General features: G+C 62.7%; 1 protein-coding gene and 1 non-coding gene across 2 annotated transcripts in view; both read right to left on the minus strand.

Annotated features, from left to right (window-relative positions):
• LOC119105952 (neural-cadherin-like) overlaps positions 1-24500 on the minus strand; it is a 64051-nt gene that overhangs the window by 19571 nt on the left and 19980 nt on the right. Inside the window, 22 exon segments of the mRNA XM_037229530.1 lie at positions 185-301; positions 688-825; positions 1272-1444; positions 1986-2219; positions 2599-2701; positions 2703-2786; positions 3201-3338; positions 4407-4571; positions 5059-5174; positions 5671-5814; positions 6889-7078; positions 7557-7739; positions 8268-8457; positions 9699-9889; positions 12589-12780; positions 13181-13327; positions 14471-14609; positions 15237-15409; positions 16520-16803; positions 21239-21516; positions 22108-22323; positions 23274-23520. Coding sequence (XP_037085425.1) covers positions 185-301; positions 688-825; positions 1272-1444; positions 1986-2219; positions 2599-2701; positions 2703-2786; positions 3201-3338; positions 4407-4571; positions 5059-5174; positions 5671-5814; positions 6889-7078; positions 7557-7739; positions 8268-8457; positions 9699-9889; positions 12589-12780; positions 13181-13327; positions 14471-14609; positions 15237-15409; positions 16520-16803; positions 21239-21516; positions 22108-22323; positions 23274-23520 — 3842 coding nt within the window.
• Positions 44-125, minus strand: TRNAS-CGA (transfer RNA serine (anticodon CGA)). The gene has a single exon. It is a non-coding gene; the product is annotated as a tRNA-Ser (tRNA).

The following is a 24500-nucleotide window of genomic DNA, read 5'->3' on the forward strand; positions in this document are numbered from 1 at the left end:
AACAACTGGAAAAAGCTCCGAAGTGACGGAGGACATAAAGTTTCGCAGCCGACAGGATTCGAACCTGTGCGGGGAGACCCCATTGGATTTCGAGTCCAACGCCTTAACCACTCGGCCACGACTGCCGCCGAGCCTCTGCCTGCCAGAAGTCGTCACGCCCTGAAGAAGGCCGCCTCCCGCCTACCTCAATGTTGGGCCGGTCGAAGATGGGCCGGTTGTCATTGATGTCGCGCAGTTTGACGTGCACGGTCGCGCGCGCCACGTGGTTGGCGTCGCCCTGGTCCTCGCCCTTGTCGTTCACCTGGCGCATCGGGCGCTGTGTCAGACGCACCCCGCTTCTCATCGGCCGGCTGCCTGTTTTTAGGGGACTGCCCATGCCATTCGGCACTTGGTGCTGAGAAGACGACTGCTGCTCCAGCCCTTCTGACACCCTCTTATTGCTTACCTGATCCCACCTCCCGGCACAGATGCTGAGCGGTTCTCTGACGACCGACCAAATCAAGTTCACACACACAGCCTTGAGCGGAAAACGCGGCACGAAACCGACCGCAGGTGACCAGCCCCGTCGACCACAGGTGACCAGCCCCGTCGCCACGCCACCATCCAAAACTCAACCGGCGTCCCGCCACCGGTCACAGGGCACTGCAAGGAGCAGCGCCCGACGGCCGGGCCGGAGCCCCATCGCACCTGGATCTCGAAGGTAAAGCCCCTGCGGTCGTTGTCATTCTCGTAGTCGAGCGGCTGCACGATCTTGAGGGAGCCCGTGTCGTCGCTGTTGCGGACCATGGTGAACTTGTCGGCACCGTAGCCGGTCTTCTCCAGAACCTGGCGGGCGGGTGCCGACAGGTCAGAGCCCGGCCGGCCCCACGCCGACGTCAGGGTTCACGGGCCCTCCCACGCCCACCACTGGCGCCGGTATGGCACCAGAGAGGGCCCCCGACGAGACTGGGCGCCCTCTCCGACACCCAGATGTATTCAGAGATGGCTGAACATTGTAATCGTTGCAGCGGGCTGCAGGCTGGTAATGTCGCGGTTGTTCACACGCACGACGGCTCGCCCGGTGCACCACCCGTAGTGTATTCACCCGCCAACGTAAAGTATCCCACAAACCAGTAGTGCTCACCCGCTATCCACTACGGCTCAGCCCCATCCAGTGGTGTATTCTCTACGCTGCCCGCAGCCACGAAGTACGGCCTAGCGTTAACGTAGCGTATCCCCCACAGCCCAGACCCCCACCACGCGCGATGCACCGGCACGGCGTTGGCGCTCACCCGGTAGTGGAACTTGTTGGTCTCGTCCTCGTCCAGCACGGTCACGGTGAGGATGGCCTTGTCCGGCAGGTCGTCGCCGTCCGTCTCGTCGACGGTCGTGTTCCAGACCGACTTGCTGAACCGCGGCGGCATGTCGTTGATGTCACGCACGTGGATCACCGCCGTGCCCGTGCCTACGGGAGCAGGTCAAGGTCAGCCGACGATTCGCGACGGCCGGCCGCCCACGCAAGCGGCTGTTGGCAGTGCCGAGCTGCGGTGGGCTCGGGCTCGCGCTGGGCCTCTCCGCCGACGGCCGGCCGCTTGCGTAGCAGCGACCGTCGGCAGCGCCGAGCCGCAGGGGCTCGGGCTCACGCCGGTCCTCTCCGCCGACGGACGGCCGCTTGCGTAGCAGCGACCGTCGGCTGCGCAGAGTCGCAGGCGCTTGGGCTCGCGCTGGCCCACTCCGCACACGGCCATCCGTGCAGAATGACACAGCAGCGACCCGCGACCCAAGGTCCACACGGTCCGCGACCAATCGACCACACGGTCGATTGGTGAGCGCATAACCTCTTAAATCCCCCGCGCCAAACATTCCTGTAAACAGATCAACTTCCGGCGCGCGCCGCTCCCCGCGGCCTCCTTCGCCTTCCCCACGCACCTATCCCTCCACTCCGCGGCCCCCGGACCTGCCCGCGTCGCGGCCGCCGCGCTCCGCGAGCCCGCGAGCACACTCACCCTTGAGGCCGCCTCCGTCCATGGCCACCACCTGGATGCTGTACTCTGGCGTCTTCTCGCGGTCCAGACAGCACACGTTGGTCCGAATCACGCCCGTGTCCGGCTCGATGGCGAAGATCGGCTTGCCGAACGACTCGTCCACCACGTTCTTCTCGATGCTGTAGGCTAGCTTGGCGTTGCTGCCCTCCTCCGGATCGTCGTAGTCCTCGGCCGTCATGGTCATCACCATCATCTCTGTCGGTGACACGGAGGCGGTGCGGTTTGGAGACGCTCTCCGACACCCGGACGGTGGGCGGGGAGGGTTCGAACCCCCCTGGTCACGTCATGACGCCGACTCCTCGCAGGCAGACGAGCCTCCTCCGGCACCTGTTTCCTCACATACAGTCCCCGACTATTGCCGGCCCACGAATCATCGCAGTGTCCGTCGCTCTTTTCCACCACGAGCTGAACCACTCCACTGAATCCGCTCCCCGACATGAAGCCACTATCAACGCAAATCCTGCTCCGCAACCAGTCTCGCCGCTCCCACGTCCTCCCGCTCCTGCCTCCTGCCTCCCGCCAGTCCCGCCGCCCCTCCCCCTCCTCCCTCCCGGCGCCCGGCGCACGTGCCGACCTTTGGTGCCGTTCTCGGTCACGTTGCCGCGGTAGATGCCCTTGGGGAAGATGGGCGCGTTGTCGTTGATGTCCTTGAGGTTGACCTGGACCTCGGCGTACCCCCACCAGCCCGTCACCGCCCTCGTCCTGGGCGAACACGGTGAAGCGCCACTTGGGCCGGCCGTTGGGCATGTCCCGGTCCAGCGGCTGCGGACGCAGGTCAGGTCAGGTCAGATCAGGTCGCAGAGACGCAGCGAAGGCGGGAACGGTCAAAAGCTAACCGCGCGAACAACGTAAAACGGGGGGAGAGGGGGGGGGGCTTGAAAACTTTCGGAGCTTTGGAACGAGTGGAGTACTTTGGCTATTTGGCGCACCGGTGACGCAAGACCAGCGCTTGGTGAAGACTGCAAACAACCCGGTAACCAAACACAACAGCACCGCGTGAGCTCGCGGCAGCCTAGATAACTGCGACGCAACGACGGAACCACACGAAAAACAGCGAGCGCTGGGCGACACCACCCCCGTCTCGGTCACGTGACCGGGCCTATCCAGGCGCGCCTTCGGCCGACCATCGCGCTCGAGGTCAGCACCTCGGCGCGGTCCCCAACCCCGCCCGCTCACCTTCGTGACGAATATCTCGCCGGACGTCTTGTTAACGGTGAACATGGAGTTGCGCGGGTGGTGCTGGTCAATGCCCTGGCCCGTCAGGAAGTAGACGATGTCAGCAGGCCGCTCCACGTCCTTGTCCTTCGCCGTCACCTGCACGAGCGGGGGGGGGGGCCGTCAGCCGAACCGCGCAGGGGGGAGGGCGACACACACACTGCCACACACACACTGCCGCTGCCGGCCGGCGGCTGAGATCGCGCACAAACGAGCGCCTGGCCCGACCGTCACCGTTACGTGCGTCAGCGGGTCTGAGCACCAGACCTTCAGCGGAGGAGCTCCTATTTGCCCTGACCTTCAGTGCGGGACCGCGCCGCGCGCAGCACACGCCCCGCGCGAGGTCGCAGCGACCCCTCTCGAGCCTCCGTCCGCCGCGTCTGATCCTAACGGCGACTGACCGCCCGGCCCTCCGAGCGTCTGACCCCCGCGGCGACTGACCGCCCGGTCCTCCGAGCGTCTGACCCCCGCGGCGACTGACCGCCCCGTCCTCCGAGCGTCTGATCCCCACGGCGACTGACCGCCCGGTCCTCCGAGCGTCTGACCCCCGCGGCGACTGACCGCCCCGTCCTCCGAGCGTCTGACCCCCGCGGCGACTGACCGCCCCGTCCTCCACCGCGTCTGGTCCCCACGGCGACTGACCGCCCCGTCCTACGAGCGTCTGACCCCCGCGGCGACTGACCGCCCGGTCCTCCGAGCGTCTGACCCCCGCGGCGACTGACCGCCCCGTCCTCCGAGCGTCTGATCCCCACGGCGACTGACCGCCCGGTCCTCCGAGCGTCTGACCCCCGCGGCGACTGACCGCCCCGTCCTCCGAGCGTCTGATCCCCACGGCGACTGACCGCCCCGTCCTCCACCGCGTCTGGTCCCCACGGCGACTGACCGCCCCGTCCTACGAGCGTCTGACCCCCGCGGCGACTGACCGCCCCGTCCTACGAGCGTCTGATCCCCACGGCGACTGACCGCCCCGTCCTCCACCGCGTCTGGTCCCCACGGCGACTGACCGCCCCGTCCTCCGAGCGTCTGACCCCCGCGGCGACTGACCGCCCCGTCCTCCGAGCGTCTGACCCCCGCGGCGACTGACCGCCCCGTCCTACGAGCGTCTGATCCCCACGGCGACTGACCGCCCCGTCCTACGAGCGTCTGACGCCGGTGGCGCCGCCTCACCTGCAGGATGAGCTTGGGCAGGCCGCGGTCGTCCTCCTCGGTGATCTGCGCCTGATACACGGGCTTGTCGAACTGCGGCGGGTTGTCGTTCACGTCCCGCACGTGGATCACCACGTCCGTGAAGTTCTCGTTCAGGTTGTCGGACGCCACCAGCCGTAGCTCGTACTGCGGGCGGGGCGGAAGGCGCGTCAGACGCTCCGTTCACTGCCGATGCGGCGCTGGCAGGCGCGCCTTGGCAGGCGAACTATGTAGGGGGAGTCGTCCACGCGGGTCGAGCACGTAGTGGTTCTCATCCGCCACCAGCAAGGAAACAAGACAGGTGGGTGAGAATGCTCTGCGGCAGCCGGCTGTTTGACAAACAACGAGACAATAAGTCGCAGTTTGCTGGAGTTCGCTTACGTATTAGCCAAGAAAGCATAGCGCCATACGCTCGCATGAAGCAGACTGACTGCCGACGCCGTGCGTAGATCCGACAAGAGAACAGTCGGATCGCAACGTAACCGTGAGAAGTCACCGGCACAACGCCTGGCTCTCCAAGCGACTGCATGCCGCACTCTCCAGCCGCCGGCGCCGCGCGGAGCCTCCCCGCCCCTGCCCGGGCGGGGCCGGGCGGGGCCGGGAGCGACCCGAGGCGCCGTTCCGCGCGCCTCACCCGGTTCCTGGTCTCGTAGTCGAGCGGGCCGGCCACGAAGATGGCGCCGGTGCTGTTCTTGACGCCGAACGCCCCGCCCACGTTGCCCCGCGTCAGCTCGTACCGGATCCGCGAGGCTGCGGCACGGGCGCGCGAGTTAACGCTGCCGCACGGGTGCAGCGCACACCAGGCTCGAGCCGACAGCGGCCGGTCGCGCGGCGTCCAGGGGGTGTGCTGGGCGGGCGAGGGATGGCTTGTTTGGGTCAACAGTTGGTGTCGACGACTCGCAAGTCGTCAGAAAAGCAAACATTTGAGGCTTAATCACTGCAAAAGATGCTACAGTTGTAGCACTTGCTATTGTGGTGAAACTCTGTGGGAGCGGGCGGGGGGGGGGGGGGGGGGGGGCGGGGGACGGGAGCGCTACCTCACTGCCGGCTTCATTTCATTCATTGACGTCACGAGCCACATCTGAGCTGACATTTTTCCTCCATCCTGCCAGCACAGAGCGGCGAGTGGAGGACTGTATCTCCTAGCTGGAGCAAGACGAAGCCGACAGCCGGGATCTGCCGACGCTGGGAGGGCGCGCCGCGGCCGGCTCGCTTGCCGCGTGCCAGAGCAGCGCGCCCTACTCACACTCGTCTATGTCCTTGGCGACGACGGTGAGCACGATGTGCTGGATGTCCTCGTTCTCGTCCACCTCGGCCTCGTACAGCCGCTTGTCGAAGTACGGCGGGTTGTCGTTCTTGTCCGAGATGCCGATCCGAATGAACTTGGTCACTGCGGGGCGACGGGTCAGCACAGTCAGCTCAGCAGGGTTCAGCCAGGTCAGCACAGTGGGCTCAGCCTAGTCAGCTCGGTAGGACGCTGCCGGGTCAGCACAGTCGGCACAGTCAGCTCAGCAGGGCTCAGACGGGTCAGCATAGTGGGCTCGGCTGAGTCAGCTCGGTAGAATGCTGCCGGTCAGCAAAGTAAGCGCAGTCGGCACAGTCAGCTCAGCAGGGCTCAGACGGGTCAGCACAGTGGGCTCAACCTAGTCAGCTCGGTAGAACGCTGCCGGGTCAGCAAAGTCAGCACAGCAGGGTTCAGACGGGTCAGCACAGTGGGCTCAGCCTAGTCAGCTCGGTAGAACGCTGCCGGGTCAGTACAGTCAGCACAGTTAGCTCAGCAGGGTTCAGCCGGGTCAGCACAGCGGGGCTCGCGCCGCGTTGGCCGGGTCTGTTCTGTGGCACACTGGAACAGCTCCACAGTCCGGACACGTCACAAGTGGTGCTTCGGGAGATGGGCACGGACACGTTACGCCCACAGGCACAGGCCACTGACACACCCCCGCTAATCGTGAACACATCCTGCCACACAGCCGCCACCTGACCTCACTGTGGAGACGACCTCTCGCGCCCCCAGCTCCCGCCGGGCAGCCGGACTAACACCGACCTCAAACACAACCACCCTGTCAGCTACCACTCGTCAGCTGCCACGACACGTGGGGACAGCCAGCCCCGCCATAGGCAGCCGCACACACAGTGTGCTAGCGTGCCAGTACGGAGCCCAGTCCCGACCCGCTGCGCACGGCCGCCGCGCCCCACCGACTGACCTGTGTTCTGGCCTGCGCCGGCTGACCGACTGACCTGTGTTCTGACCTGCGCCGACTGACCGACTGACCTGTGTTCTGACCTGCGCCGACTGACCGACTGACCTGTGTTCTGACCTGCACCGACTGACCGACAATCCTGTGTTCTGACCTGCGCCGACCGACCGACTAGCCTGTGTTCTGACCTGAACCGACTAACCGACTGACCTGCGCCGACCGACCGACCGACCTGTGTTCTGACCTGCGCCGACTGACCCACTGACCTGTGTTCGGCTTGCCGTCCGAGTGGCGGCGCGAGGAGGGCGCGCCGTCGCGGGCCGCCACCTCCAGCGCGTACGCCTGCTTCTCCTCGCGGTCGAACGTCACCTTGGTGAACACCTCGCCCGTGTGCTCGTTGATCTCGAAGAAGTCCTTGCCCTCGTTGCGCGGCGAGTCAATGATGGCGTAGTAGACCTGCGCGCCGGACATCACCGGCGGAGGTCAGCGGGGCTCCGCGGGCGGGCGGCTCGCCTCGCGCCGAGCCATCGACACCGCTCGCTCGCCGCGGCACCTCACCAGGAGCCGTCGCCGGCGAACATCACCGCAGCGTCGAGAACATGAAGCGACAAGGATCGGCTCGCCGTGAGCCTTCCCGACGTGACCCTGACGTGGCCCTGCTGGCACTGACGTGGCCCTGCTGGCACTGACGTGGCCCTGCTGGCACTGACGTGGCCCTGCTGGCACTTCGCGCCATCGAGTTTGGCAATGCGTGGCCGACGATGAAACCGTCGCATGGTAATGGTAGGGACCCTCTCCTAGCTGAGATTACAGTAGCAGAGCCCCCACAGGCGTCAGATTATCAAAATGATTAGGTACGTCAAAGGCCAGTTGGTAAAGAGATGGTCACCACCCTCTCCCAGCAATAGCTGTCGTGGGCACGCCTTCTTCCCACCTGTTTGTTGGGGAACGTTCCGTCCTTGTCGATGGCGTTGACCTGGGTGACCTTGGTGCCGGCCGGCTCGCACTCCAGCACAGTCTCCTGCTCGCGCTCCGTGAACAGCGGGATCTCGTCGTTCACGTCGTCCAGCACGATGTAGATGGTGGCCTCGGATGCCAGCTGCTGCGCTCCGTTGTTCTGCCGACGCACGGGCACGGTCAGGTCACGACAGCGGCGACAGCCGGCACGGTCAGGCCACGGCAGCGGCGACAGCGGCACGGTCAGGTCACGGCAGCGGCTATGGCCGGCCGCACCAGCCGCGCCGCGGCCACAGCTGGCTGGCGGCCGCTGAGACCATCACGGCGACCGTCGCCAATGACGAGTCACCGCGGGCAGCCGCCGCCGCCAACGATGACGACGTGGCGACTGATCCCCGGGAGACGACGGTAGCTCACGGCAAGCTGGTCGGTCCAAAGCAATGGGTTGCCTTCCTCAAATGGACACAAGAAACGGACACGTGCTCGTCAACCCCAGCTCCAACAGAGCGCCAATGCCATGCCTTGAACGCCTGATCCCTGCCGGCCTATCCGACCAACCCTGGCCGTAGCGCCAGCCGCAAACCCGGGTCACGCCCGCGACCTTATCCCCCACACACGTCATCCGGCTGCCATCCCTACCCAGCAGTGCGGCGCCCCGTGCGGCGGCGCAGCCGCCCTGGCCGCTCACCTCCACGCGGATGGTGAGGTTGTACTCCTTGATGGTCTCGTAGTCGAGCGGCTGGTTGACCTGAATGTCAGCGAACGTCTCGCCGTTCATCGAGCGCTCCTGCAGGTAGAACGTGTCGTACTTGTTCGTCTGGGCCGTGCTGCCGCGGATCAGCTGGTAGAAGACGGTCGGGTTGTTGGCGATGCCGGAGCTGAGGGCGGCGCCGGCGGCAGAGTCAGCGGGGAGGAGCGGACGGCGCGGTCCCGCGCGCAGCACGCACCGTAAGCGACAGCGCAGCATGGTCATGAACGCGCCGCCTTGCGAACACGGCCGCGTTCTGCCGAAATGACTGGTCGAAACACACCACGCGGAGGAGAGAATACAGACAGCACGTACGTTCTTAGCTGCGCAGCCCGTGCGGGCGCATCGCACTCAAATCTGCCACTCTACAACAACGAACAGCAACACCAACACTTGGCAAAATGCACGTCACACCACCGGCAGGCAACAGAACACCAGGCGGGCAGGTGGGACGAGCAAGAGTCCGGCACGCAGGCGCGGTGCCGGTCGGGTCGCCCTCTGTTCATGCACTGATGCCGAGCTACACCATGCAGACGCGCCGTCAGCAGGTGCACCTGTGAATCGGAGGCGTGCGCTCGCGGGGCGCGTCATATCAGAGGCGGGCGGGCCCATGCCGTGCCTGGGGCGGCGTGCTGCCGTGTCGTGAGGGCCGGCGCCGCGTCAGAGCGTGTACCGCGGACCGGGCGGCCTCGTCTCGGCCGCTCGGTCCCGCGAGAGCGTCTGAGACGGGTCGTGAGACCGGGTCCCTCGATCGCCGGACTCGACCGACCGCCCCGTCCGGATGCCGACACGAGCGACGACTGTCGATCGCGTTGGCGCGGGACAGACGGGCGGCTCGACCACCGGCGGAGTCGACACTAGGCTGCCGCCCCACCGGCCGGCCGAGCGACACGACGCACTGCAGCGGGCAGGCCACACCGAGAAAAACGCAGGGAAAAGCCGACCGAGTCTAGCTCCGACAACACGAGAGGACGAATAACGGGGGCAGTCACGGGACGGTCTCCGGGACTGGCGGGACCGGGAGCATTCCCAAAACGTTCACTGCGACATTGTACTCAAACAAGATATGCGCCAAATTGCACAAACAAAAATATCGCCGACATGAAAAAAACACCGAACAAAGCAACTCGCAGCAGCGTACCTTCAGACCGGGACCCAAACACACGAAACCGAAAACTACCGCCAGGCCAATTTTGAGCACCGACAACACCGAGGGCGCGGGCACCGACCGAGCCGCGGTGTCCTCGCTCCTCCATCCCAGCGAGCAGCCGCAGTGGCCGGGGTGCACACGGTGACATGCGGCGCGGCGGCGCGTGCGTTAGTGCGCCGCTGCGGGGCATGCACGTGCCGGCGTCACTCGCTCAGCCCGACCTGGCCTTGACCAGCGCGACCCTCGAGCCGACCGGCTTGTCCTCGGGGATGAAGATGGGCCCGTAGACGATCTGGTCCCACTTGGGCGGGTTGTTGGCCCGGTCCACCACGTCGATCTGGACGTCGACGGTGCGCGAGAGCGGCGGGTAGCCGCGGTCCTCGGCCGTCGCCGTCAGCCGGTACGTCTCGCGCTGCCCGGACGACACGCACAGGGCGGCGGCGGCGCGTTAGTGGACGGGCGCGCCGCAGCCCGCCGCCGCCGGCACCCTCACCACCCACCTGGCGCTCACGGTGTACACCCGCTGGCCGGCCGTCACGTTCTCGGGCACGTGGATCGGTCCAAACACGTCCTCGGGCCAGACGGGCGCGTTGTTGGTGCGGTCGACCACGTCCCAGCTGCACCTCGGCCTCGGACGCGAGCGGCGGGAAGCCGCGGTCGGTGGCCGTCACGCGCAGCCTGTGCTGACTCCGCTGCAGGCGGCCCGGCGTCAGTCCGCCGCGCATGCGCACACCGGCCGGCTCTCGCGCACACAGACACCGGCTGACGGACATGCGGCAGACACAGGCGGGGCGGGGGGGGGGGAGGGGGCGGCTGTCGGACCGAGGCGGGGTAAAACTGGCCACGCCCCTCTTCAGGCCGAGCAGGTAGATTCCATTTGTGACGTAACGACTGTCGTGACGACGGTTGGGCTTTACACGGATTGGGCGTGCCGTAGAACGATCTTTTGTGCACCTGGCAGAGAGTGGCGGCATACTCATCTAAATCACTTTACATCTGTCTTTTCGCCAAGAGTTTCCGTTTTGAGCGCAATTTTGGCCTAAGCACGGGCTCTTTCCGAGTCAAGTAGGTGGAAGCAGTTGGTAAGGTTCTTCTGAATTTGAGGTTTCTGCTCGTTTAGGAAAACACCCAGCTGCTTTGATAAACCGGTCATAAAGTGACGGACAGCTGGAGGCATGTTCCAATGACAAAAGTTGGCCAGCGAGCAATCGTAAAAGGTCCCAGTAATTCCGGCTTCTCTGATGGCCCATTTGGAAAACAAGCTGGAAGTCGTTACGGTGCTCTGACCCACTCGCCCCGCACTCGGACCGCCAGCGAGCCACCTAGGATCGGTCGGGCTGATAACATTCTCAGGAGGGTGCTTACGTTGAAACAAGCAATGTTCAGCGCGGGGGGGGGGGCGGTATGCAACGCTGGAATCTCCGCCCGTAGGGGCACCAGCTCATCGCAGGCCGAGTACAGCGAAAACTATACAGGAGCCTCAAGGCGCAATCGGAATGAAGGCGGGGCTTTCTTTATCTAAGTTGTAAGCCACGTGAAAGGAGCTTCAATGTGTTTAAAGTTCTTTGAAGAGCATCATCTACGCTAACCCATTCTGAAGTTGCATGGCGACCAATAAACCAGGTTTCAGAAATTCTCTGACGATCGCAATCCAGGGAGCGTCACTACATGGGAGATGGGATAGGTATCGCAAACGTGCCGAAGGGTGTGCACATACAGTGAGGAAATCGTCTATGCTAGCAAAAAGAAGTGAAATAGCCGTCTACCAGTTCACATTTCTACATCGAGACATAGCGGAAAAGCCTAATGAGTACTACAAGCCAACATCTCCATACGCATCGACAGTGTACATGTATCCATCAAAGAAGTGATACCCGGCGTTAGTAACGAAACCATGAGCCCATGCCAAGCACTCCATGCATCAAGCCAAAGCGACCAAGCGGCGGTTCCTATGCACGCGGCCGCTTCTGTGACGGCTGTGGCGCTGCTCCTGACGTCATGCTGCACGGAGAGGGGACGTGCGGCTGGGATCCGTGTGCGGTACCTACAGGGGGCGCCTCAGAGCCGCGGCACTCACGCAGCCCTGCCGCCGGCCGGGGGGAGCAGCGCCTCGCGTCAACCAACCAGCCAACCACCGACAGACAGCCAACCAATCAACCAGCCAGTCCAGCTGACCGGCGCCCGGCCGGCCGGTGCCGAGCGACCGAGCCAGGCGCAGGCAAGAGGCGCGCGCCGCGCGACGATCGAGCGGCGCCGAAATGGGCGGAGCATGCCATGCCATGCCGGCCGCCAGGGCGGCGCCACGGGTCCCGCCGCGCCGGCGGCGGCGACGCGCCGCTCCGGGTCGGGCGGCGGTGGACGGCGGCGACAGCGACGGTTACGGCGTCCAGACGGGCGGCCACGCTCGGGGGCGGCCCACCCCCCGCGGCCACCGACGGCTCAGGTCACCCGAGTGGTGCCGGCCAGACAAGGCCGCGTCCGCCGTTAACGAGCGTCGGGCTTCAGCAGCCGCGGACGGATGGACCGCCCCAGAGCCGTGCATTACTGACTGTTACTGTCCCAAAACCGCGTATTAATGGCTGTTACCGCTCACAACACCAGATGCGCACGGACCAGAAACTGTGTCGTTAACCCACGGCTGGTACAGCGACCCGATTATCAAAGCCTTAGCGTGTACTACGCATTATGCATCGGACCAAATACACCAACCAGACATTGTGTTAACAGTACGCCTCAAACATGACATAGCACACATGCCACTGGAGATGGGAGGGACAATGGCTCTGCCCCAGAAAGCCAATGGATAAGAACAGGAAAGGAGTCCCAGACTCAACCAACGGAGGTCGCGGAGCTGGAACTTGGAAACTACACCGACAACGGTGAAAAGGTGTGAAATCCACCCCAACTTACAAGGCTTCCGTTTCTGGACACTGACAAGAACGAAGACAGCGGAAAGAGGGAAGGACTCGGGCATACGTCAAACAAGAGAACGGCAGGTCAGTAGCGAACTGGGAAGGAGCGTGGAAGGGGAAGCGGGGCCCATCCGGGCCGTGGTGACGCCTGGGCGCACCAGCGTCCGAGGCCCATCCCGCCGCCGTCCGCTTCACTTACGTCCAGCGGTTTCTGCAGGGTGATCCAGCCGCTGTCGGGCTGGATGGAGAAGTACTCGAGGTCGCTGGGGTTGTAGGGCGCCGTCAGGTTGTACACGATGACGCCGTTGTTGTCGGCGTCCTCGTCCGACGCCGACACGCGTAGGATGTTGAAGCCGATATGCGTGTCCTGCTTGACGTTCTCCACGTATTTCTGTCGCGTGACACAGCGGCGTGCGTCAGCCTGACCCGACTCGGCCAGCGACCAGCGGCACTCGACACGGCTCGAGGCGACAGGCCGCCGGTGAGGTGCGTCACCTAGAGGTCACGTCGGCGGTGTTCATCGCCCAGCCCCCCCCCCCCTTTTGTTCATCACTCAGACCTACTCCCCCCTTGCCCATCACTCAGACCCCACCCCCCCCCCCCAAGAAAAACAGCATCCAACGACGGCAATATACATCTTTACTGCACGACTTTTGTTTAACCCACGAACCCAGTATCTGCCATGTAGACGGCAAATGATGGGTGCCGTGATGGCGTCTCCCTAATCACCCGTGACCATTTTCAGTGGAGTTATTCCGCTTAAGCGGCACCCATGCCCTCCGGCGTCGCACCTGTCGATCGAACAGTGGCGGGTTGTCGTTGACGTCTAGGATCTCGACCGTGAAGCTGCAGACGCCCTCCAGCGATGGCTTGCCCTTGTCCATCGCCTTCACCGTCACGGAGACGAACTTGCCGTCGTCGCCCTCGCGGTCAAACACCTGCGGGTGTGGACGCCGCGTCACTTCGGGTCAGGTAAGGTAAGCAGGTCAGGTCAGCTCAGGCCACGGCAGGGCAGGGCGAGGCAGGGCGGGGCAGGGCGGGGCAGGACGGGGCAGGACGGGGCAGCAGTTAGCGCGGGTCCGTGGAGAGGCGACGTTATTCCGACAAACGGCGCCATGTTTCAAACCAAATGAGCCTCAGGCCCGTATCTTCTCCCATGGTAACAATTTGGCGCGCGTCGGATGCTACAGTCATGAATACTGGTGTCAAGGAGCGCTTGCACAGAAACGCGTCCCTTAAATACAGGCATCAATCCCGGCCGCGAGGCGCGGCACGGGGCCACGGACCGCGCGCAGTGCGGACCGACGCCGCCTCCACCGACGCGCCACCGCTGACCGGCAGCCGGTAGCTGGCCGGTGACCGGCACCCAACGCTCAGCGTTCGCAGTCTGTCGCTCCTCCCCTCGCTCAGGATCGACCAATCCGGATGGAGCCGGACGGTCGAGAAAGCAGCGCCTGGCCGCCTCGGGCTCGGCAAATCGGGTGGGCAGGTCGAAACGCCCGCTTCGAGGTCAAGGGGCAACGGATGGGGAGCCGACGAAATGCTGTCAGTGCGGAGGCCGCCGAGGAGCCATACATCCGGAAGCATAAGTGCACATTGACATCCCCGACACCCAGCGGGACGAATTTTGGAGTGCTGCCGGGCTGCGGCAAGATCCCCGGGCAAGGTCCGCCGCCGGCACCGACGATGCGGCCAGTCAGTCTGACCGACGCCGGCCGTCGGCGACGACGGCGCGACTGACGGCGAGTTGGGGCCGCGTCGGCCGGCTGTCGTCGCGCTGATTGGTCGACGGCTGCCGCCGACAGCGGCCGGCTGCCGGCCGCGCATCGAGCGGCGCGTTCAAATCCAGGCGATTTATCGGTTCCAGACGCCCGGAGTCAGCAGTTCTCACCACACGTCCCAGCCATCCACTCCGCTTTTCGGGAGCGATAAAATGTTCCTCAAAAACGATTTTTTCACCGTGTGGCTTAGCCTAGTCCATTGAACAAATCCGAATACTAACACAACACCAACACCCTTCGTCTGCCGCCTTCCCATACGTCCATTGCCAGCCCCCGCCCGCAGCACGTCAGCCGTCCCACCTTGTTGGTGTAGATCTTGCCGGTGTCGTCGTCGACGGTGAACTTGGTGCCCTTCTGGTTGGGCTGCTGCACGATTCTGTACTTGACCTGGCCGTTGATACCCTTGTCGGCGTCGGTGGCTTTCACTTCCAGCACGAACCTGGCGCGGAGGGTCTCGCATAAGGGCCAAGTCTCGCGGGTTCGAACCGACAGTTTGCGTGCGAGGCAGCGGTCGCGGAAGCCCTCTCCGGGGCGCGCAGCCGACCCAGGCAAATAGCCCCCAGCCGACACGTGTGGACAATTCAAACCCTTTACAGACACGCACGAAAAAGAACGACACACATCGCACATCCTTGAAGAGCAGACACTGCGCGGGCAGCGCGCGCGCTCCACGGCACACTGCTGATGACCGAGGACGGAGAAGGCGACGTGGTGTCTGCCGCCGCCGCATACCGCCCCCTCACCCGCCGCCGACGGCAGTTAGCCGGCGGAGGACGCCATCTACAGCCGCCTCCCCGCCGCGGCCGCCGGCAGCAGGGACCCGGCGGGAGACGCCATTCCGCCAACGCCGCCGACGGCAGGTCGCAGAATCCACGCCGACGTCACAGACGCGAGGCCGTCCCGACATTGGACTCCGACAAGATGACGACGTGCAGTGACAAGGCAGCCCACGCCGCCCGAGTTTCCAAAGGTCAGCAGGGCCATGTCTGATCTGTGACGTCGCCGGCGCTCTCGCCGCTGCGGGGGTGGCGGCGGCGGCGGCGGCGGCGGCGCGAACGTCACTCACCGTCCGTTGGAGGCCGACTCCTCGACGCGCGGCCGGTACGTCTTGCACTCCTTGAACACGGGCTTGTTGTCGTTGACGTCGGTGATGAAGACAACCACCACGGCGGTGCTGGTGTGGATGGTGCGTCCGCCACCTTCGCAGCACGAGCCGTCGTCCGTGGCCGTCACGTTCACCTGACGGATACCACAGGTCAGGTCAGGTCAGGTCAGACCACTTCAAGTCAGATCAGGTCAGATAAGGTCATAGCAGGTCACATAATGTCATATAAGGGCAGATCAGGGTATGGCAGGGCACGTATGGTTCCGTCAGGTCAGGTGAGTGACACTGGCTTAGCCGTAACACAAATGTACTTTGGCGTAAATCAGTGTTGCAGTTAAGCTAGTTTGCGACAAGCCGGTGCTGGCAGCAGGAGCGCCCTTGGAAGCCGCAGTTCTCAGTCCACTCGCCTTCCGGCCCACATCAATGCTGCGCCCAGTGCCATCTGCGAAGTTGCTCAACCTTAATTGAGTTAGTCAGGTGCCGGCTTCCAGCTGCACTCCCTCCCCTCCCCTCCCCCACCTCATCCAGTGAGCATATCCAGTGTTGCACGCCGCCGCCAGGTCCGCCTGGCGCCGCGCCGCGGGGCTTCAGCGCGCCCGCTGCGGCGATCACGTAACGCCACTCCCCGTGTGTCCCAGCCGCATCGACCGGCGACGCCGTCGTGCAGCGTCCCCGGCCGCGCCCAGCAGAGCAGCGGCAAGAGTCCGCGACGGCGGCGGCAGTTCATAACCGGGCACCGCTGGCAGCGACCCGAAACGAGGGCCGGCCGGCCGCCGCCGGCGGGACGGGGTCGGTCCAGACGAGGCCGGCGGGACGCGGCTCGGAGCACACTAAAGCGGGGGAAGGGGGGGGGGGGGAGGGGGCCGACGGAGCCGGCCTCACGGCAGGTATTATGGCTGGCGAGGCTCGGTCGATGGCCGGGCCGTCGCAGCGTGCGGCTGCCGCGGCTGCCGTGGGACGCCTCCGAGGGCGGGGGAAGGGGCTGGACTCAAACACGGCCGTCTCATCCCCCCCCCCCCCCCGGCAGGCCAGGGCACGCATCCGGTGCCAACGGGCGTGCTCGGCGCGGTCCAGCCTCACCACAGGGCCAGCCCTGCGCTTCTCACGCCAGACGGCTCTCCACACCAGACTCGCTCCTCTCCGCAATCTCTCCCCTCCCCCTCCCCCTCCAGTCTCGCTACTCACCTCACATCACAACATCGCCCTCCATCTGACGCCTGTCGCGGTCGAACGTCGTTGCTCACCTCGTACTTGTCGCGGTCGAGCTCGATAGCGCCGTTGCGCAGCCGGATGACTCCCGTGTTCTCCTCGATCATGAACTGGCCGTAAGTGTTGGCGCCGTTGGCGAAGCCGTACTTGACGCGGTCGCCGTCCTTGTCCGACGCCACCACGGTGGTGACCAGCGCGTTTGGGCCGGCGTTCTCGTCCACGTTCGGCGTGTACACCTGCTGTGTGAAGCGCGGCTCCTCGTCGTTCTTGTTCTTGGTGTAGACGCGCACCGTGGCCGTGCCCGTCTTGGCCGGCTCACCTGCCGCGGCCGGACAGAGCGGGCGTCATGGCGGGCGTCAGGGTAGCGAGAGGGCGCCGCTCGCTGCAGAGCGGAGACACTCCCGGCTGGAGGGGGATGCAAGGTACGGTGGGCCAGCGAGTTACGTTCGGCGGAGAGGACAAGTGCTCGCATCTGGCGGGGGAATGGGATCGTCAAGTCCGGCGGAGGGCTGGGCTCGAAGCACGCGGGCGGAGCTCGGTTTAGCAAGCGGTTGAGAACGTCACCAGCGGTGGGGGCCAACAGCGGGTCGGACGGTCAGAGGGCAGCGGCTGGGCTGGCCTGACCGGCGGGCTCGTTGGGTCCAAGCGGGGCCGCTGGGTTCCCGCGCCAAGTGCTCCCACGAGGGTGCGGGACCCGTACCCGGCGGAGCGCTGGGTTCTCGGGCCGTCTGGACCACACCAAGTGCAAACATGCTCAGCGCGGCGCGGTCCCAGCTCAGCCATTACCGAACAGACAGCTCGGGTGGGCCTGGGCCTCCCAGGAATGCTCGCTTACGAAAAGATCAATAAAACCGTGTTTCGGTCCGAAACGGCCATGTTCTACGGCGAAGGTCGGGAGCTACCTTGCACTGCGTGCCACCCACACACCCGCCACACTGCATCGATCCCCGCCGCCCTGACTGGTGCCGCGCACCGTCCCCGCCCCCTCGCGCTGCAAAATCCAAATACGTCAAAGACCGCCGCCGGTCGCCGATTATGGTTTCACTGCCCTGGTAATGATCTGACTTCGATCAATGACCCTCAATAATTTACCCGCAAGGACGTCACGGGCATAACAACGTCCTCTGCGTCATAACAAGCGCCACCCGCTCATTTCGACCCACCCCGGCGCATTTACCCTGTTTACATGGGCAGCTGTGATTCGAATTGAGCCGGGACCCGTCCTCGATCCGAACTATCTGGCCCATGTATACACTCACGCGCCGTTCCGCTGATTCGAATCGTGCGCCGGAGGAAATCCCTTCCCGTGAGAGGATCATCCGTTCAGGAAGGGATTTCGTCCGAATTATCGGCCGTCAGCTGTCTAAACAAAAAAAAAAAGAAAAATGCCTGGCGCACGCAGTTCCGTTCATGGCCATTTCAGCTTTGTTTGGTGTTGCCGCTTTTCCACGGGTTTTTAGCTATTGCTCGAGACGGTCCAAGGCCAAGATGGCAAAGGAAAAGAGAAAGAAGGTGAAGTTGACACCATGCTGCTAAAACTACTGTTATTATTGAGGGCCTTGGGTGGCTAGCAGCACAGAAATGCTCATGTAATTTAGCCTTGCTAGGCGCTTGAACTATGCAGACAGCAGGCGTCGGCGGTGTTTGGTGTTATCTTTCCGCCTAAAGGTTAGATTAATTTACATCTGGGGCAGGCTCCATGCTTCCAAAAGCCAGATGGAGGTAATATGGTCGTTTTATATAGCTTTGACTTGTTCTCACTTCAATTTTTGGATTGCTCAGAATTCTTGTAGAGAATGCCTCCAAGTTTCTTTCATTAAGTTAATACCTTAAGGCCCCAGGAGTGTTTTTGCAGATGTTCCTTAAATTAGGGTGCTGGTTGCTTGTCAGTTAAATTTGTGTGAGAAAGCTAGCTTAAAAATTGCTGCATGATATGATGGATGAACAAATATAGATCATTGCAGTCAGCTCAGAATGTGAACTTTTTTAATGGTAGGACCGAAATTGCCCAATGACAGGGTCAGAACAGCAAGAAAGCAAATGTGAACACTGGATGAAAATAGTTGTCATCATTACTCTGCTAAATCCAAGTTTGTGTGTTCCATGTGCAGGAAAACAGTGCATAAACTAACACCTAACACGATGGCACATGCTGCATGGAGAACATGTCTGTGTTGCATATCATCACCTGTTTTTGTACTGGTGATTAAATATGTCACCTTGGTGCTTTTTTGTGATGGGTGTCTTTGCAGGCCATGAGGTAGGTACTTCAACTGTTAAACAATTCTTGCAGGGAGTACCAATAGTTTCTTTCATCAAGTGAATACATAAATGCCCCAGGATTGATTTTGCAGACATTCCTCCTGTGACTTGAGCATTTGGTTGACCACCTATTGGCAGGAGGGATGTGCTGGATATTGGTGACTGGCTCGTCAAGGAAATATGAAGTTACATCACACTGGTAGACCAAATGGCAAGGAAGCGGGGGCTGGAATATTTGTTTTTGATGTGATTAGGCTGTTTGTTGCTTGTCAGTTTAATGTGCGTGAGATAGGTAACTCAATAATTCCTGCATGATGCAAAGGATCAACAAATATAGGCAATAGATCATTGCAGTCAGTGCAGAATGTGAACTATTTTTAATGATGGGACCAAAATTGCCCAGTGATGGTTCCAAAATGTCAAGAAAGCAAATGTGAGCACTGGATGAAAATAGCTGTCATCAGTACTCTGTCAAATCCAGGTTTGTGCATTTCATGTGGAAGAAAACAGTACATAAACTAAGTAAACCTAACATAATGCCACATGATGTGCAGAGAACATCTGTGGTGCACGTCATTACCTGTTTTTGTACTGGTGATTAAATATGTTACCTTGGTGCTTTTGTGTGACATGTATCTTTGCAAACCATGAGGTGGATAATTGAGCTGTTGTTATAATTAATCATTTGTTATGAATTTTGAGCCCAGATTGCGTTTGTCATGACAGCTCTGGGGCTGGTTCACATGTTATGATCTTTGGACTGTGCGAACACAGCTGTTTGTGCCACCTAGCCATCAGTCCATATCAGCCAATGCTGTTGACTGCAAGGATATCAAAGCAGTATTTCAACCCTAGTATGTCAAGAAAGCAAATAGCTACATTCTGACTTGCCAGTCCATGCCAAGTCTAAGTGGCAATGCTGCCCTCAGGTACTGATGATGCATTGGATGGGGAAAGACAACATAGTTACACAATTTTTGCCACTAACTATGTAGCATTCATGAGTCATTTCTGTAGCTTAGCTCACTGTTGCAGGCTGCTCATAAATGCATTAGTGTGGGAGTAGGTAATGTGTTTCTTGGGCTGCGCAAAGTAGATGACATGATGCTGGGTGGCATACTGATATGAGTGTGGTAAGTTTGTGAGTGTCATTGGCCAATACAAGAAAATACTGATTTCCTGCTAGCCAAAGTTTCCCGCTAGTAAAAATTTGCATATAACACTGCTTATGTGACAGATTTGGCAGTGCTGACTGCGCAACTCTCGTGTTTCAAGTGCTATGGCTTGTGCTATAGCTATAAAGCCTATGAGTCCCGCACAGATCATTTTTCCAACGGAGTCCATCTTCCTCCTCGCCCTCAAAGCTGTCCCGCGCCCACCATGGCTCGTGACATTCGCCATCCATACGCAGAGTACCGGCTTTTTTCTTCTTGTTTTGTTCAGTTCGCCTCAAAAGCGCAGTTTTCGCCCATAATCCGTTCCTTGATTCGAACTAAGCGGGATCCAACTATCGACCGTTAATCCGACGTACAGCCGGTTTCGCCCATGTAAACGCCCCTCGCCGAGAGGGTTAACGTCGCATGATCCGTTCCGATCTTAATTCGAATTATCCTCGGCTGCCCATGTAAACCGGGTAATTGACTCCCACATCACATCTCGCGTTTAAACACCAACGAGCGCCGCGCCACGTGCGCAGTATCGGCGCTCGCGATCGGCCCCGCCGGCCGCCGCTAATTAAACCGGCCCGGGCGGCAGCCGGCCGGCCGGCGGCGTGGCGGCGGCAGCGTCCGCCCGGTGCGCGCCGCCGCCGCCGCCGGGCGGACCGCTCCCGCGACCGGCGGCGCGCGCGCCCGCCGATCAATCGACGACACCTCGGTCATCGCCGCCGCCGACGCAGCGGCGGCGGCGGCGGCGGCGGCGGCGGCCGGGCTGGACCGGACGAGTCGCGGCGCGCGTGCTCCGGCGGCACCGATCGGTTCCGCCGGCCGGGCCGACGAACGGTGAATAATGGACAGTGTGGGGACGGCCGGCCAGGCGGCCGGTCGGCCGGACCAGGCCGGTCGAGGCGCGCAGGTGGGGTCCGGCGACCGCGCCGTCTCCGCGGGCACGGTTCGGACGCGAGGCTCGCCTGGCATGGGGAGCCGGCGGAAGTGGGCTGAGGCTGGTATGACGATAAAAATGTCAAACAGGATTTCTGCCATACGTCACAGAACACTAATTTCAGACCGGATCAGGCGACGGTCAAACCAGTTTCGAACTTACTACACAAAGCCAGCTTATGATGCTAGAACATGACAAGTGTTGCGTGGGCGTAAAAACGTGGTCAGCAGCGTCGAGTGAGCTGCCAGTAAAAACAAACCGACCGAGCATCGCATGAACAGCGGCAGACATTGGCCAGCGGCATCTACCATTGCTCATCAGCGTCCCAGCCGTTTACAGCCGGCCGACGCGTCCGCCAGCGACGCTGCCGTCGCCGGCGGCGCCGCACACACCTCGGTCGGTGGCCGTCACCAGGAACTGGTACAGGCCGTTGTTGTTGTCGGCGTCCAGGACGCGGTTGTTGTAGATGGCGCCCTGGTCGTCGACGCGGAAGTGGTCGTCGCTGACCGAGTAGAAGAGGTCGGCGTTGGTGCCGCTGTCGCTGTCCGTGCCTTTGACACGCAGCAGCTCCGAGCCCACCGGGATGTCCTCCGGCACGTTGTGCGTCTGGTAGTCGGGCAGCTCGAACTTCGGCGCGTTGTCGTTGACGTCCATGACCTTGATGGTCCAGCTGCGAGAGGAGGCGGAGGTCAGGGGGTGAGCATGATTGCGACAGGCCGGGCCGGAGCGGGAGAGGTGGGCACCAGAGGAGCAGCGGCGGATGGGTACCGCGGCACGCCGGTCGGAGCGAGGGAGGTGGGCGCCAGAGGAGCAGCGGCGGATGGGGACCGCGGCAGGCCGGCCGGAGCGGGGGAGGTGGGCGCCAGAGCAGCGGCGGCGGGTGGGTACAGCCCAGCCAGCCGAAGAGCAGCGTTGACCTGAGAGATCTGGTGTATGTGTCACTACTAACGCGATAGTGTACGTTGACCGCGCTGCTTCCGTTCCGACAGCCTGCCTGTGGCGTGCATGAAAAACATCAGACGTAATAAATATGCTGTTAGTGTCACCCTGGTCCATTATCTGCTGACTTCGGCGAACATGTTGCGAAAGCCTCGAAAGTTCATCAGGATAACGTGCGTCACGCAATATGCGCAAGTCCAGTTTCCATTCACCATCCGCCCAGCATCAAAATGACCGGCATTTCACGCCGCTTTTCCCGGTCGCCCCGGCGCAGGCAGCAGCAGCGGCAGCGGCGCCGACAGCGTCAGCGGCCTCTCTCACCTCGACGCTCGTGGAGAAGCCGCCCGAGTCCTCGGTGGCCGTCACCACCAGCGAGTAGATGTGCGGCTGCCGCACGTCCTCGAAGTCCAGCTCCTTGGCCAGCTTGACGATGCCGGAAGTGGGGCCGATGTTGAACGTGCCGGCGCCCAGGCCCTGCGCCTTCAGCGTGTAGCGAATCTCGCGGTCGGCGAACGACTTGGCCTTGACGGCGATGACACTGCGACAGGCAGCGCCGGAGGGGTGAGCGTCGCGTCACGTGACCGCCGCGGGGCGACCGGCGCCACGTCACCGCCGACCTTCGGCCACCCCGGCCGGGCGCCGTAGATCACGGCGCCACGACCGGTGACGGCGGGCCGCGCTGATGAATACACTCCAGACTGGGTCAGCCGGCGCCCGGGCAGCGCCGGCTGCCTGCGCCCCAAGCTTCGCCGCGCACGCCTGGCAAAAACCCCACCGGCTGCAAATCAACCCGGTCAAATGAGGCGTTATTCAGTCCCCGACCGCCTGGAACAGACGCCACCGCCATCAAAAGCCGCCGGAGCGCACCGGATCGCCGGCGCCTGCCGTAAAAAGCGGCGGGGAGAATCACGAGGCAAAGGTGGGCCGTTTTTTCGGCCCCCGGCGCCGATTCCTGCGACGCCCGCGCCACCCGCAGCCGGCAAAAACTGCCAGGTCTGATTTACATCATGAGGCGGCGCGGGCCGGCCGCGGTGATCTGGGCCACGCCTCGGCGAGCGACCTGCAGCCGCTCCCGGCGTCGGCCACACGCCGCCAGTATGATGAACCGCCGCCCGGCGTGTTGTAACAGCAAACACCGGGCGCGACCGTTCCGACAGGAACAATAATCAAAGCGCCACGGCCGGGCTTGTACGCAAAACGATGATAGCGCAATTGCACCGGTCATTACAGCTACCGGAAGAGCAATCACTGGCCGTCTGGGGGGCATGCATATGAATAAGACCTTCGCCCATCGGATACAGCGGTTAGCGTCCCACCATCTCGACATGACCTACGGTGCAGACATGTGACCTTGGCGTCAGATCGTGTCCAACATGCAGATCGTGTCCATCTTGCGGCCTCAGCACCGAATGCTCCCGCCAGCGGCGGACACAAACAAACATTTCCTCCCAGAACACCCCGCGCGGCGCTCCGGCCAGCGGCACTAACTTGGTGTCCTTCTGGTGGTTTTCGAAGATCTTGGCCTCGTAGCCGGGCATGTAGAACTGCGGCTGCCGCTTGCCACCCACGATGCTGAGCCGTTCCTCCTCGGTTGCCTGGAACTTGCCGAGCGCGTCGCGGCCGTTCTGGTCCTCGGCCTTCACGTACAGCACGTACTCCATGTCCAGCTGGAAGGGCTCGGCGCCGCGCGTGCGCACCACACCCGAACGCTCGTCCACCTGGAAACGGCCGCCGGCTGGGGACGCGACAGACGAGCGCTGGTCAGCGTCCGAGACGGCCGATCGAGGTACGGCACGAGGCAGGCACACACACGGCTGGGGACGCGACGGACGAGCGCTGGTCAGCGTCCGAGGACGGCCGATCGAGGTACGGCACGAGGCAGGCACACACACGGCTGGGGACGCGACAGACGAGCGCTGGTCAGCGTCCGAGACGGCCGATCGAGGTACGGCACGAGGCAGGCACACACACGGCTGGCGACGGCGACGGACGAGCGCTGGTCAACGTCCGAGACGGCCGCTCGAGGTACGGCACGAGGCAGCCACACACACACACGGTTGGGGACGCGACGGACGAGCGCTGGTCAGCGTCCGAGACGGCCACTCGAGGTACGGCACGAGGCAGACACACACACGGCTGGGGACGCGACGGACGAGCGCCGATCAGCGTCCGAGACGGCCGCTCGAGGTACGGCACGAGGCAGGCACACACACGGCTGGGGACGCGACGGACGAGCGCTGGTCAACGTCCGAGACGGCCGCTCGAGGTACGGGCACGAGGCGGGCACACGCACGCTGATCGTCACGGGTTTATCCGTCTCATCTGGAGGCAGTAGACGCGGGCCACGCGCGCCGAGAATTGGCCCGCGCCGCCGCATTCAGGCGACGTAAAAGGCCGAGCATAGGTGAAATGACGCGTTGTTAAGATTGACTGATACACGTTAACCGGTCTCGATTACATCGCCTTGATTGATTTATCGGCTGACAGATCGGGTCATTCATTCACACGATTAACCATTATCCTGTACCACTTGATATCGGGTATCCAGTGATGCACGCCGATACATTCCAGCAGTGGCACGGCACCGTCGCCAGAGGCCTGCCGATATACTCCAGCAGTGGCACGGCACCGTCGCCAGAGGCCTGCCGATATACTCCAGCAGTGGCACGGCACCGTTGCCAGAGGCCTGCCGATATACCCCAGCAGTGGCACGGC

Source organism: Pollicipes pollicipes, unplaced genomic scaffold, assembly GCF_011947565.3.
Source record: "Pollicipes pollicipes isolate AB1234 unplaced genomic scaffold, Ppol_2.1 Scaffold_6138;HRSCAF=7277_pilon_pilon_pilon, whole genome shotgun sequence".
In the NCBI taxonomy this organism is placed as follows: Eukaryota; Metazoa; Arthropoda; class Thecostraca; order Pollicipedomorpha; family Pollicipedidae; genus Pollicipes; species Pollicipes pollicipes.